This window comes from Zingiber officinale, chromosome 3A, assembly GCF_018446385.1.
Source record: "Zingiber officinale cultivar Zhangliang chromosome 3A, Zo_v1.1, whole genome shotgun sequence".
In the NCBI taxonomy this organism is placed as follows: Eukaryota; Viridiplantae; Streptophyta; class Magnoliopsida; order Zingiberales; family Zingiberaceae; genus Zingiber; species Zingiber officinale.
The window spans coordinates 162,283,679-162,298,638 of NC_055990.1; the positions used below are offsets into that span (position 1 = coordinate 162,283,679).

Here is a 14,960-nt window from a genome sequence, read left to right on the forward strand (position 1 = left end):
TTTATAAGGAATTGATAATATGATCTTCTGTGTGTGACACCACATATCATGTTATTTACAATATAAATTAATTGAACAACTATACTTAATATATAAATATAGACATTTGACAAATATGATTCTTTATTTCAAAATAAATATTCATAAAAATTTAGACTTTTAGTATACATTCTAACAGAAGATGTATATATGTCAACATTCAAAACTTAAGGACTAAAATGTACATAGGTCAATTGCTTCTTAAGATGAGAATATTTAAAAAAATCATATACCTGAATTATCGTCTTTATAGCATCCTTTGAGACGTGGAAAATGATATCCAACTACGTATTTGTAAAAAGAAAAAAAATCTAAATAGGATTTACAATTCAGAGATATTGGATTTTTTCTTAGTTTATCAAAACTGTCGTGGAGTCAAAACTGATCACCCAGATCGACGTTACTTGATTAATCATATTTTGTCCGTATAGGTAGCCATTGATTTTCCTTTAAAAGGGGTATTTTAGAAAAACAGAAAGTTTGTAAGGCAAAGTGATTTTTTCTCACACCTTTGACACTTTTTTCAGACCTTGCGAAGTCTGACGCTCTCCACTCCGTCGGCCATGGCGAATCAGGAGGGAGAAGAGCAGGTGATGAGCGAAGTGCATCTCGGCTGCCCGCCGCATGTTTCCGGCCCCTACATCTCTCACTTCGCCGTCTCCCTTCCCCCTACTCGTAATCCGACCGACGCCCTCTCCGCATCTTCTTTCCTAAACCTCTTACCCCTCACGCTCGATTTTGCTTATAATCGTTGAGTTTTCCGTCTATGTTTGTGCGATTCCCTTTGCTTCACTTCGCCGTTCGTTTCTTTGGTTGTCTTGCCCGATTAGGTCTGTTCGGACGATTCAACCTCCGAGTTTCTCGATAAAGTTGTAGGATTCATGGAGACATTGGGCGTCTGGAATAAAAACGCTGTTTTTGATCTGAAATTAGTTGGCTGTACTATTTTTTTCTTGATACAGCATCTTTAGTGATTGAACTTGATCTTTAAGGTCATGCTGGTCGACTTCCAAAGGGAGCAGCTTCTAGGGAAACACTTCGCTTGGACAATGGCTGTGACTATGCTCAGAATGGGGAGAATTGCTGTTCCTGTAAGTCTTAAGGCAATAAGTTTAATTCGTAGGAACTAGTTTGGCATATGCTAACGTATCTGATTGTGGTGATGATGCTCAGTTGAGCATAATGATTCTCAATCCAGTGCCCACATTCCTCAACAAGAACATCTTTCTTTGGATAAAGATGGTGATCTTGTTCTGACTCGTCGAGAGAATCCTAATAGTGAGTGAATGCTATTGCTCTTTATGAATGATTATATCTTCTATTTTCTTTTCCTCTCTTTTTCCTCCCCATTAGTGTTGTGCTACTTCAAAAAACTTTTCCATGTGTTCTATACTTCAGTGTGGTTTATTTGCAGATAGATGCTTGAGTTTTGGTTTAAGCATCCAACATTCTATTACCTCTTCACTTCTTGAAGTTGGACTCCAAGTAATACCCAGTTGTGGAATTTCATCCATTGCTAGCTCTGTGCCTACCTCAATTGGTTAACTTCTTCTGTTGCCTTCAGGTTTGGAAGGCGGCACTGGTATTGACCGATTTCGTTTTGCATAAAAGTTCTACCTCATCTTACTTCAACGACGTCGTTGCAGTAGAACTTGGTGCTGGAACAGGTATCCCAGTTGATTCCTATATGTTCAGTTTTGTTGTGGAGGTCTAGACTTTGTTGGTTCTGTTGGTGCTTTTTATCGCCGAAACCTGTGTTCTGGGACAGAATCAATTTACTTTGTCATGTGGTACAGGTTTGGTTGGCATCGTTCTCTCAAGGATTGCTAAGAAAGTCTTCATAACAGGTTGTGCCTCATTTATTGTTTACTTTGTTCATCTCTCATAAAACTATGTGAACATTACATATAGTTCTACAATGACATAAGTTGGATCAAGATTTCGTAAACACTAGCCCACACACTTTAGGTAAGTTTTTTTTTTCCCCTCGTAGATAAAGGTGTTCATATCCTAAACAACTGTGATGCTAATACTCATGTCAACTGGAGTATGCTTAAATGTAAGGATAACACTGTCTGTGTGAGGGAACTCGATTGGATGGATTCGTGGCCTCCCAATGCAACAACTGATTCTTCGCCTCGGTCTAGGTAATTAAGGAGTCCATTCTCTGTGTCTTGCTTAAAGGTTATTCTTACATGTTAATAACCATCATCACAAGTTTCAGTTGCTGTTCTTCATGACATTGCTGCAATTATACATTCTCCTGACTACTCTAGGTCGCCGAATAAAAGATACCTGTGGAGCTCTGAGGAGATCGAGGAGGTTGAAAGCGCCACGGTTCTCTTGGCGGCTGATGTTATCTACAGCGATGAGCTAACTGATTCTTTCTTCAGCATGGTGGAGAAGATAATGGCTAGAGGTTCACACAAGGTAGTCTTATAACAAGAGATCATTACTAAAACTAAGCCAGCCAAATACATAACCAGAAAAACAAAGAGACAAATTGCACTTCTAAGTTGGGGGGATTTTATGCATCTTACTCATAGACCTTGTACCTGGCGTTGGAGAAGAGATATAACTTCAGCTTAGATGAACTCAATGTCGTTGCTAATGGTTATTCTCACTTCCGAACCTATTTCAAGAGTGAAGGTACGGACCACGACTTCACAGATGGTCATTTTGCAATTGTGTCGACGTTATCTTTGCTTATTTTCCTTGATTTTACACGAGGCAGAATATGGAGAAGGCGACGGACTTCAACCAGGCTTTGTCGGCAAGCAGATTGATCTTGCTGAGATACCCCAGTACATAAGAGAGTATGATAGGGGAAAGGATGTGGAGTTGTGGAAGATTACTTATCGCCAAGGTGGACTCGGGGTCTTGCCTCAGTGAAAATGGAATTTTTGATAGGAAAAAGTTTCTTGTGCTGCTTTTACAGATGAAAACAGCAATTCATGGGATATGACATGGCAGATATTTAGAATGGTTATATTAAGAGTTATATACTAATGAATTCTTTATGAATTAAACACTTTCAACTTCAGTTCATATCAGACATGGTTTCTGATTAATAACAACTATGTCATTGAATAGAAAAGCTTAACAACTTTAAAGACAAGTTAGCATCTTCTTGAAAAATAAGACGGTAGTTTGGAGCTTAAAAAGAGCAATATAATAACTAGGAAATATAGAAAAAGAGCATTCACAAAAACATAAATTTCAAAATTTTAACTATATATATATAGACATACCTGCGTTTGGTGTCTGCCCTGTTGGTTTTAAAAGTATTAACACTATCAGCTACCACCTACAAAAAAAACCACACACGTTTGCTCAATCAACTGAAGCATGAGAGCTAATGTAAAGAACAATATTTGATTGCTTATGGATTCACTGTCTCCCAGTTTAAGCAGGATCATATTTTACATGGAAATCCTTGGCGAATAAAAAAAATATTTCTACCATCATCCCCTCTAAACTCAAGCATTGTGATATGCTTGATGGTAACCCAGTCAAGGCTACAACTTTTATGAACTCAGAAAAATCAACACACACAGCTTTTCCACGGATGAAGTCTGGAAAAGTTTCATAGTCCAAAAAAACGCCAGTTCAGATGCTTAAGACAGACTGCTCTTTGTTTTATATTTACAAGATCACTGTCCTTTATGTGCGATAAAAACTTTGAGCTCTGGTGATATTTATTTCGAAAGAATCTCCGAAGAGGAACATATTGCCAGAAATCTGCGACATTCTGTGTCCCTTATTGATTAACTCAGATCTCTCGCAGTTTGCAGACTCAGGAGAGGAGTATTACTTCTTCTGTATACCCAGTTTTTCTAGAGCAAATTTGATGTCACTTGCCACATAACCGTCAATGCGAAGAATATTATTATGAGGGCTGTCAAAGGCCACAACATCAGTCAGTGGATAGCTTCTTGCGGAGTGGACCTCACTTGGAATAGTGTTGAAAGAACCTTTCAGTATTACAGATTTATGCACTCCACCGAGTAATCCTTCATAATCTGTATCACCACTTTCACCAACAAACACAGCCATATTCGAGAGCTGTACACCCCATCTAACAAATAAATACCTGCAGAATAAAGTAAAAGAAAGATGACTTCGTAGAACTAAATATAACTGAAGTGCAGGAGAACTAGTTTTGTACAGACTGACAAAAAAGGACAAACCACTCTAGTGGTTTGCACTAGCGTTGGCTCTATTTAAAATTCAACCATAGTAGTGATGATTAACAGGGAGCGGGAGCAATCGGCTTTGATCAATCCTTTGATAATGAGGGAGAGGAAAAATTGACAAGAAGATGTATAGAAATGATGGATCTCCATATATAATTACGTGAACCTTCTCTTCCCCCTCGTCATTTTCTATCCAAGTAAACAAACAGACTATAAACTCACATCCTTGAAAATATATATCAGGGCCATCTCTGTCATTTACTTATACGATTGCTATTAAATTTGGGTATATCTCAGCAAGTTTAGAATCAGAGTTAATATATGTACAATGTTTTGGAGTTGTTTTTACTAGGCCATTGGCTTATATTCAACTCACTGGCAGACTATGGCAGTACTCATTTGAAAGTGGAAATCTTGACAGAGGAATTGACGAGTCGTGATTCTCACTAAAAATCTAGGTGATAACACACAAAGGCTCAGAAATGCCAACTAACAATCAATGATCCAAACATCACTTTGCAAAGACAATATGAGATCCATAATCACTAGGTAATTGAAAAGAAAAACTAAAAAGTATGGCACCAGTAACAGTCTTCCAAAGATACTCCAGAGTGATATCCCAGACATGTAGTTGAAGTTGTTCTAAGATAAACTAAATGGTAACATGTTTTGAATCTCGATTCTAGTGATGATCTGTATTGATGCTGACTAAACAGAGTCAGAAACATGATAAGGATTATTTATGAAGTAAATTATATTCTCCTCATTTTTAGCAACGTATAATATTTGTAAACCTCACTCAAGTCTCAGATGACAGAAATTTAAAACAAATCTAGCAAAGAGAAAAGTAGCTGATTTGTCAACATTTCTTTGTCACCTTAGTGCTTGCGATCGTGAAGCTAGTACAGGAATGACGTTCAGCTTGCTACCATCGTGGCTATAAAGAATATGACAACGAAGGGCCTGGTTTCTCATCTGTGTCCGGAGCTCTTTAACAGGAGGAACCTGTGAATAATTTTCAGAATAAGCAATTATGCAATTACAGAGTAGTGCAGCCATACTTATTCCAACCAAGCAATTAAAACTGCATTATCAACAATGTGCCAAAGTTGCATAGTTACATTTTGTAACTTATGGAATTAGATTTTACCCAGTCAATTGCATGCAAAATTTGGAAGGCTAAGTGATAAGAGAAAGACTAGACAAAGTTGCAATGTAAGTTGTAACACTGCATAAGTTACTTCTGCAATGACAAGTAGACATCTATTGTAAAATTATGATAATTTACTAAGAAGTTTTTATAAGTAGTTGATTTTTAAACAATAGGTTATGAAAAATACCTTTTTTTCACGTGTAATGATGCCATGTTTTGGAATTTATTATACATTTAAAATTACGAATTATTCCAGCTAAGAAGACATGCCTAATAATAGGGTAATTTACCTTAACACTTGCTTTCTATTTGGTTCCACCAAATCACTCCCTAGTAATGAAAATTACCAAATAGTACCTCTCACTAATTTTGTCTCTTGTTTTGGCCTTCAATTGTAAAAGTTCCTGCAAAGTTTGTTGCTAATGATTTCTGTAGACTAGATTGCAAATTAGCTTGCGGTCTGATTGTCACTCCAAAATAATATGTTTGCATTCTTTGCACCTAAAATGTTTATTTTGGAGTCTCTAACATTCCAATTGCGCAACAGTGATTGTCCATGCAAGATGATTCTAAATCAGCTTGCCCAGTCTAAGGTTCATTTTGAAGTCTCTTACATCCTAATTGTGATCTAAAATGATCGCTTTTGGGTTTCACACATCCTAATGGTATATGAACATAATAGTTTCCCATGCCAATTTGATTTCAAAATCAGCCTGCATGATCTATGGTTTAGCTAAAAGTGAGGGCACCATTTGGTAAAATTCAATAAAGGGTGTCTTGGGAAATAGCCCATCATAATATTATTTTGTTTGTTGTCAATAACAAATTAATGCACTAATATTAATTTTTTTCAAATATTATTAGTGACATTTTCAGATTCTATATTTTTGTCCTTCATATATTTGAGAACAAACGGAAAACCTGAGGTTTGATTCCACTCGAATAATCATAAATCACTTGACAAGTTGGGCAGCTTAAATTGCAAAGTTAGAAAAAAAAGTGATCTTTTTACAGTTAGGAAATAAAGATTTACCAGAGATGGGTTCTTCACTTTAAATGCATGGCAATAGGTTGAGGAACGTTCGACATCTTCAGTGACAATTTTTTCTTTTTCTCCATTCTGGGAATTAACTGAAGCAGCCCATCGAACTAAAGTCTTTTTCAACCCTTCTCCACCCCAACGATACTCAATTTGTGAATGATAGTCTATGTCAAGAGCAAAAGGTAGCTCAGAAGGATAAATAAGATCCTCTGAATTTGAAGATGGATAGTAGATATCACTTCCACTATTGCAGATAAAAGCATCAAAATCAGTAGGAACAATGCCTCTGGTTGTAAGGAGATTGTGTATCTCTGATATTGTTAAATGCGTTGCCAGAATAAAACCTATTAAACCTGACATACTGTCCCTTAAAGCCACAAAAGTACTTTCTATTATAGAAATAAGATCTGCATCGATAACAGAGTCTACTGCAATCACAATAACATATTTCCTCCTCAACAACGGAAGCTTATGAGAGTTATGCTCAGTTCTTTCACAAGATCCAACCTTATGTGCAGGTCCTAAAACACCTTTCGATAAGTTTGCAACTGCGTTCTCCAAATTCTTCCTCTCATTAGCAGCATCAGCATCTTCAGAACCTGTGGTATTGCCAACAGTACCACTTTCTTCACGCTTTTCGCCATCTAGTGAAAGTTTTAAGTTTAATGATAGATCTTTGATATCTCTCAAGGAATCATTAGGTGAATCAGGTTCAGAATCTTCAAAGCCATCATCTCTCCGCCGCCAATGAGGATGCCTTGGTCGGCACGAGAAAATTTTTGATAAGTACGTTTTGCAATGTTCTGGCCAGGAAAATTGGTGAATATTCTTTAGGCCATTCTGCCGACACCGTGCCCATAATTGCTTGTCTGAAACAAGCTTGTAAAGTGCATCAGCTATTGCTTGCTGATCATGGGGATCAACAAGAATACCATTGTCAAGAACCTGGAATACAATTGGTTATAAAAAAATGAGAATCAACTCAACTTAGATGATCCGCTTCAGAGCAGAAATATAAAATGCAGTGTGCCACACTAGTATCTCAGACAATAAATAATGAAATCAAAGAGCAAACCTTGTGTATATCAACAGGGCCACCATTTTTTGTAGCTACTATAGGTAGACCATTGGCTGCTGCCTGCACTGACCAAAAATATAAAAAGTTCTCTGAAGGAAATAAAAAATCTAATCACCAACTAACCTCTATCAGGGTAAGGCCAAATGGTTCGATAAAAGCTGGATTGATAAAAACACCCTGAAAAAGAGGCAAGCCAGTAGGCAGACATGATTAACCTTTATGCCATAGAATTCTCTGTTAGAATTGCAGTAATTTAGTACCAATTGTGAACTATAACTAGATATTGGAGTCAGGAAACAGAAGGTACAAAATAAGACAACCACAAAAGACATTGGACAAATAAAAATCATCCATTTAGCCCAAAGCTAATATACTGAGTAACAGCACCAACTAAAAGAGTCCAAGCCCCAAGTAAAACATCTTGACACTTGAAAACTCTAATGGTATGCGGAACAGTAGAAGAATACTAGAGAACTAATCATTCTGAGCAAGGATAATTAATCACTTATAAAGAAAGGTTTAAAACATAAAAAGGACCATTTCCATCAGCTAGCCCAAATATCAAATTGACACGATATATAATCCAAAAAATAACCGTGTAATATCGCTGATCATCATACTGCAAATGAAATGAACACACACTTCCAAGCTACAACAAATAAAAACAAAAAATAAAAAAGGTAAGGATTGAATTCCGCATGTACGGAATCTCTAATCAGAAGGATGAAAGTCAAGGCAAGGAATGCTAGAATAGTGGTCCAGAAAGAAATAAAATCTACTAATCACAGATTCTCTTTTCACAGTTTACTGTGTTCGACAATTGCAAGGAAATAATAATAGGTTTATTACTGTTTCAGAAGAAGCGATCATGAATCTTTCAGTTTTTCTTTCCCTTCTATTTCTTCCGTTTCTTTTTCTTACTAAATACCCCCTAACGACAATTGAAAATACTCTCATTCTACAAGCTCATAAGTCCAAACCACTAGCTTACATATTCATCAATGAAGGTATTGGAGAGTAATTGCCTGCAAGTTGCAGCCCACTGTTTTTCCACAACAAAATAGAAGCATTACAATTGTTATCTTAGTTTTAAAACAGATATTATACCTTTGTTTTTGCTGCCAGGCAATAAATTTCAGGAACATCTGACTGCCTGTGATGTTTTGGATATGCCACTTGTCCATACAGATCATACTTGTCAATTAACTTTAAAACAGTAGTCAAAACTGACGAATTTGTATTTGACATTTCATCTATATCCTCACGGTTACCCATTATAAGAGTCTGCAATCCGTAAATTAAACTTGAATTAGTTTATAGAAACTCAAATATTAAAGTGTTGACAAATATCTTTAACAAATAATGATAGTACACAATTCTAATTGAAGTGAAGAAACTTCCACATACAAGATTTGCAAGCTCTCTTAGTGGGCGACATTCACCAAATGCTTTCACAAGAGTAGTAATGTTCTTTTTGGGGTCAGGCCGAGCGAGTGCAAGAATCATAGGCTTTCGAGGATTTGTAAAGAACCGCATTATCTGACAGTTTTTATAAATCACATTTAGCATATAAATGAATGAGGTCAAAAAAAAACCTCCCCCCTCTCAACTAAAATCTAGAGTGTACGATGAGTATGAGACCTCAGTCCAAATAGGTGGATCAGGGTTTCCTGGATTATCATCATTTCCTTCAGATTCACCATCAGCATCACCATCATGTGAAGCAATATGTTTAAATTCCATACCTGGAGGGATAACCTGGAAATTAACATATAAATATCAGTATTCAAAATTAAAAAACACATCAAACAGATAGTTGAAGCCCATAGAAGTTAATGGGGAATGTTTGCAGTATTTGACCCACGATAGTCCTTTCTACCATATAAATATCAGTATTCAAAATTACATTTAAAACCTTGTAATATATGATATTAACAATTAGGCCCCCAGTTCTTACAATTAGATATCTATAAAGCCCAAATATATGATATTAACAATTAGGCCCCCAGTTCTTACAATTAGATATCTATAAAGCCCAAGTAATTATTTAGTAAGTGAGAAAATATAGTGTAACAGCTAAGAGATATTTCTTAAATGCAGGCATACATTTAATTTTCAAAGAAAGAAAAAAAATGAAGCAATAGACTTACAACCATACGAGGCATATAACGGCCATAACAGCTTACACCTCGCTTGATTCTAGCTCGCAGTTTCCTCTCAAGTATAACATCAAAACCATCATATAAGCGCCATTGTTCTTCTATCTCTTGTCTTGTACTTGTGATAACAATTTCAGAAGTATCAAGAGAAATTTCCTCCGCCTCAATCCTCCGCATTATCTTGTAAGTTTCATTTATTTCTTCCCTTGTTTGTCGACCTTGCTTCAGTAGTTGCTCTAATTTATCTCTCCCAAGTGAGTGGCCTGTGAATAGCATAGGAACATTTAATGCTCCAGAGAGTAAAGCAGCAGAGTCGCCTGCATCTGCATAATGCCCATGAATAGCAACAGGCCATACTGGCTTTCCCCCACCAATTTGCTCCCCTAGGACTTTTGACATCTGCATAACATGGCTAAGTGCACCATCAACAAATTCTTGAATATGTGGCCACAAAAGTTCTTTAGGAATATATTTATCTTTTGGTCCAAATGGAATGCGGATTATATATGCCCCACTGCTCTCACCCATCTCATGCATATTAGAGGTTCTTGGAGTCAGCATTTCTGTTGGTTCACCATAGCTCCAATCAACATCTGGCGCCGATATTTGCCTTGTAAGTAAATCAACTCTGTAAACTCCAGGCATTGAACCCAATGCTCTTGCAAGTTCAACAACATACTTCACCTAAAACATGTTTCACAGAATAAATCAGATCACTTATCTAGCCCTGGATTGAAGTAAAACTCACAAATTGCTTGAATAATTCAACAATTTCAGAATTTTAAGTAACATATGGAATCAAGAAATGCCGAGTTGGCAATGATCACACAATCAAGTATATGATGAAATAGATTACGATGAAATGCAAGTGAGGTAGTAGCACATCAAGCAATTCCTTTTTCCTACTCACAATTGCAAACACATGGGATGAGAAAGACTAATATCATAACCATGTTTGAAAGAAAATATTAGGACTTATCATACTCTGACCTAAAGATAAAACTATTAGCTACATGTACCTGACCACCAGTATCAGAATCGCGACCAAGCTCCATATTTTCACCCCGTATGAGACCATGAATGCTGCATGGTAAAGAAGTTTCCTCATAAACAGAAAAACAATAGTAGAATGCAAATGGATAAGATATTGTCTTACCGCTCATAACATACACACAAACAAACAAATGTTCTATACAGATATTGAACCATAGCTTAAGCAAGACTAAAAAAAAAAGAGCAGCCCGGTGCACGAAGCTCCCGCCATGCGGGGTCCCGAGGAAGGATCCATTGTACGCAGCCTTACCCTGCTTTTTGCAAGAGGTTGTTTCTAGAACCTGTGATCTTTTGGTCACATGGCGACAACTTTACCGTTGCGCCATAGCTTAAGCAAGACTAAAAAAATAAAAATGATTAAGTCCAGATTATGGTCAATGTGTCAATAATATAACAAGAGAAAATTTTCATTTATGATTCCATTTAATATGGTTGTCGTTAAATATCAGTGCAACAAATTACTTAAAACAGCATTAAATTATAGCTTTAGTCGTTGTTATTACATAAATTCTAGCAGCATGTCCATTATGTATTTTGCATACAATGGATATATTAATGGTCAAAGTACTGAGCAACCAAAATAATAATAGTAGTTAGTAAATTAGTATATGACTATGCAGCATTAGTAGAAAAAGTTAAATGATAAAATGAGAGAAAATAAATAAAGATGGTATAGACAATCATAAAAACTAATAGATTCTATATAGTTAGGCAAGTCAAATTGAGGTAGAAGAAAATTTTAGAAAACATCAATTAATATAATTGAATGTGATTTAAATATCTACAAATTTCCAATGATTTAGTTTACATAATTGAATTTAAATTCTTTTTTTGGGGACTGTTAGTTCAATTCAAGTTCTGCTTAAAAACTTTGGTTTCTATGTTCTTAAAATTAAAGCTCCCGAGTTTAGTCTATTTATACACTCATCAATTAGCAAAATGTCATCAACCAAATAATGTGCACCAAGGAATTTATTATGAAAAGTAATTGATAACTTCACCTAGTACCAATGTAAAATGAAAGGATCTTGGAGTTAACCCCTGATGTAATTCTACATTTATAAGAAGACCATTTATTACAATCTTAGTAGTTACAACACTAATAACTACAGTATCATTTAAATTCTTTGATTCATCAATATAATTATTAAATATTATTTGATTTTTAAAACAACCAAATAAATGTCTATAAACTCTATCATAAGTTCTTTTATTCAGAAAAAAAATAGTATGTTCCTCCTTTTCTCTATATTTTTCAATCAAGTGTGCTATTAAATAAATAGTATTATATTTAACCTTATTGGAACAAAAACAAAATGTTTCTCATATGTTTATTTTATTTCTTTCAGTAATCCTTTCCCAAACAGTCATGATATGAACATCAACTTAAAAAAGTTTATAAGAACAATCATTGCACATTACCCTTTTTTTATAAATTGATACTAGAAAACTTTTCCTCGCAGCTTTTTACTTAACTTTGTTGCATAGCATGGTTAACAAATTATGCTTATCGTTTGGACATATACTTCTACTTACTGTTCCGTAAATGTATCTTCTAAGAATTGGTGAATATCAGAGGAGCACAACACAAAAATTTTTACTTCTTACCCCAGGGAATCATATCAAGAATAATAGTTGAGTTAGCTAAAAGCAAAAGATCATGTTCCAATTTGGTCCCGTGAGCCTAGGTTGGTTCAACTAGTTTAACCAAAAACAGGTCCCTGTCTGTTCCAGATCAAATCCCAAAACCAGAATCAAAAAGTAGGCCAACTCTGACCTGCTGATTTAGTTTTGTAATTTCGAATATCTTTATGTTTTTGTTATTTTTTCATAACAGATTGAATCTCAAAACCTGCATCCATCCCAATCCTCAGAACTGTCCAGGTCCATAAATATTGGTGCATCCTTTGACATTCATAAGCATATGAAGGTTGCAAATTAGAAGACAAGAATGGCATCGAGGGGAGCATAGTCCTTACCTTATCAACACTATATATAACTTTCTGTCTTTGTACTGGCTTGCCCAGGCCTCAATGGCTTCAGCAGAGCTAATCCTCGGCATTCTGCTTCTGTTACTATCACCATGAGCAGACAGATCATTACTGGCATCTCCTTTTTCTCCTTCAGAAAGGTCTTCAGACATATCAGCAGTTGCATCACGGCGAGCTCTTTCACGTTCAAGGCGGCGTTTGGATATACCAAGAGCTTCCTCTCCCTCGATCTACTCTTGGATATCAAAAAGAAACAGAGATTGGTTCCACGATATAATCATAAAGAATGGCCATATATAATCTAAATTCAACCAGAAACATTGGTTTTCCTTCATATGTACTTAAAAAGGAAAGAAAGTTTCCTCAAATCACAGCAGACAAAATCAAAAATGAGTTCAACGGTATACAGATAAGATTGAAAAATACCAATGGATCTGTGTTAATTTTCAGTTCCTCATTGCATGTTGTTGCATGCTCATAGTTTTCTCAAATGGGTCTCATGGTGAACCCTACCCATGTAGTTGGGTATCTCAGAAACGGGATAACACGACAGAACTTACAAATGAAGTAAATCACATGTGGCTTTTGTAGATTCGAGCTTTGATATTCAATCTACAGCAATTTTTGCATCCATGAATGGTGAGATTCCATTTTTATCATATTGAATTTGTGTTTTTATTGGTATATTTGCTTCTTCAGTTTTATTCTTTCTATGATTATGAGTAAGATGTATGTTATGGAATTTACAGTCCTCCGACCTAGCTTTCTTAGTGATTCTTTCTCTTGCTTCCAATTTCAAGAGTGTATGCAAGTTAATAGCAGCTATAATATTGGATTCCATTAACTTGAGGGAAAGCACATTAATTATGACGGCTCCATGAATAAAAAATTAGAGATAAGAGATAAGCCCATTGCAAATACATGCTACTAAGCTTAAATAGTTTCATTTTGAATGATAAATCAGATATAGTTTACCTTGAACATTAATGCAGTACTTTGTTTCATAAGATCAAAACAAAGCCTCCTGCAACCTTTTGATGCCATTATGTTTTGCAATACTAGGCTACATAAGGTTTTATGGTTGACAGGAATATGCAGAAATTTCTACAATTAACTTTACTTGACCTCATGAAGACTAGCTCATGGAATATCTTTAATTTGAAGAAAAAACCAGTGATACTTCCTACTCCTTTCCTTCGGATATAGATGCAAAAAGGAAATCGATTAACAAGCAAATCAAACGTCAGTTAACTGCAGTAACACCTAAAAATGATTAAAGAGACATCCTAAAATTTGACCCGCAAACATATCCGACAATTCTGGACAGATAGTAATCCCCAAATTTCGCTCCAAAAAAAATAGCAGGAAAAAAGACAATATGACTAGAAATCAGGGAGAAAGCCTAGGACTACAAATCTAAAATAAACAAATAAATAATAAATAGCAATCACCTCCTTCTTCTTGCGAGCCAAATTCCAAATCCTCCAGCACATGTTCTCCAGCCTCGTGTTCCTCTCCTGCGGGCTCCTCATAGCCGCGGCCTACCAGGATCAAATTTATCGCCCCATAAAACCACTTTTTCTTTGAATCGAAGAACAATATCCCTTGCAACAAAAACAAAAACAAAAAAATCGGGTTGAATATGATTACCCGGACCCAGGTCTTGTATAGATCTGTCTCGTCGAAGCCGGTGATAACCTCCTCCACGAAGTATCGGGTGGGGCTAAAGCTCCCCCTCTCCCGCAGCAGCAAGGAGGAGGCCTTGGCGGCGTCGATGCCGGGACCGGCGTCCAGTATCGCCTCTAAGTAGCTGTTGATCCAATCATTCCCCGCCATAGCCAACGTAGCACACTGCTCGAAGGAAGGGAGAGAATGGAAAGTAGGACTGAGAGCTCGATCTCTCCCTACTTTTCACCCCCTCTTCCTCTCTATTGGTATTTATACTCCCTTGGTCTGCAACAGCAGCAGGCCGCAGACGGAAGCGGTGCGGACAGGCAAGCAACGGAGCGAGAGAAACGGGTAAGCAAAGCTCGGCTCCGAATCTCCCGTGCGCCCTTCCCCACGAAACCGATATGCGGCATCCACCATCCACCATTGATGATCGCAAGCCGCTTTATGATTTGCGAATCGAAGCTCCTGGAAGATGATGGCGATGTGCGTTCTCATAATATTTTGCATGAGGACTAATGGAACATATTCGAAGAATTATGCTAATAGGTCGAAATAGTTTGGTCCACTAAACGAAACCC

At 36.4% G+C, this 14,960-nt stretch overlaps 2 protein-coding genes across 2 annotated transcripts; one reads left to right on the forward strand and one right to left on the reverse strand.

Moving 5' to 3' along the window:
- Positions 1–527: 527 nt before the first annotated feature.
- LOC122053199 (methyltransferase-like protein 22) lies at positions 528–3,087 on the forward strand. Its single transcript, XM_042615140.1, has 10 exons — positions 528–714; positions 1,032–1,130; positions 1,213–1,317; positions 1,454–1,524; positions 1,604–1,706; positions 1,836–1,886; positions 2,033–2,186; positions 2,316–2,469; positions 2,586–2,688; positions 2,774–3,087. The coding sequence occupies exons 1-10, from the start codon at positions 603–605 to the stop codon at positions 2,929–2,931; spliced, it is 1,110 nt and encodes a 369-aa protein (XP_042471074.1). The 5' UTR covers positions 528–602; the 3' UTR covers positions 2,932–3,087.
- Positions 3,088–3,395: 308 nt separating this feature from the next.
- LOC122053198 (probable sucrose-phosphate synthase 1) lies at positions 3,396–14,656 on the reverse strand. Its single transcript, XM_042615138.1, has 13 exons — positions 14,362–14,656; positions 14,163–14,252; positions 12,700–12,941; positions 10,687–10,750; positions 9,659–10,351; positions 9,150–9,266; positions 8,916–9,047; positions 8,616–8,792; positions 7,632–7,685; positions 7,506–7,568; positions 6,422–7,375; positions 5,113–5,240; positions 3,396–4,132 (listed from the first exon to the last, which is right to left on the reverse strand). The coding sequence occupies exons 1-13, from the start codon at positions 14,545–14,547 to the stop codon at positions 3,850–3,852; spliced, it is 3,183 nt and encodes a 1,060-aa protein (XP_042471072.1). The 5' UTR covers positions 14,548–14,656; the 3' UTR covers positions 3,396–3,849.
- Positions 14,657–14,960: the final 304 nt, after the last annotated feature.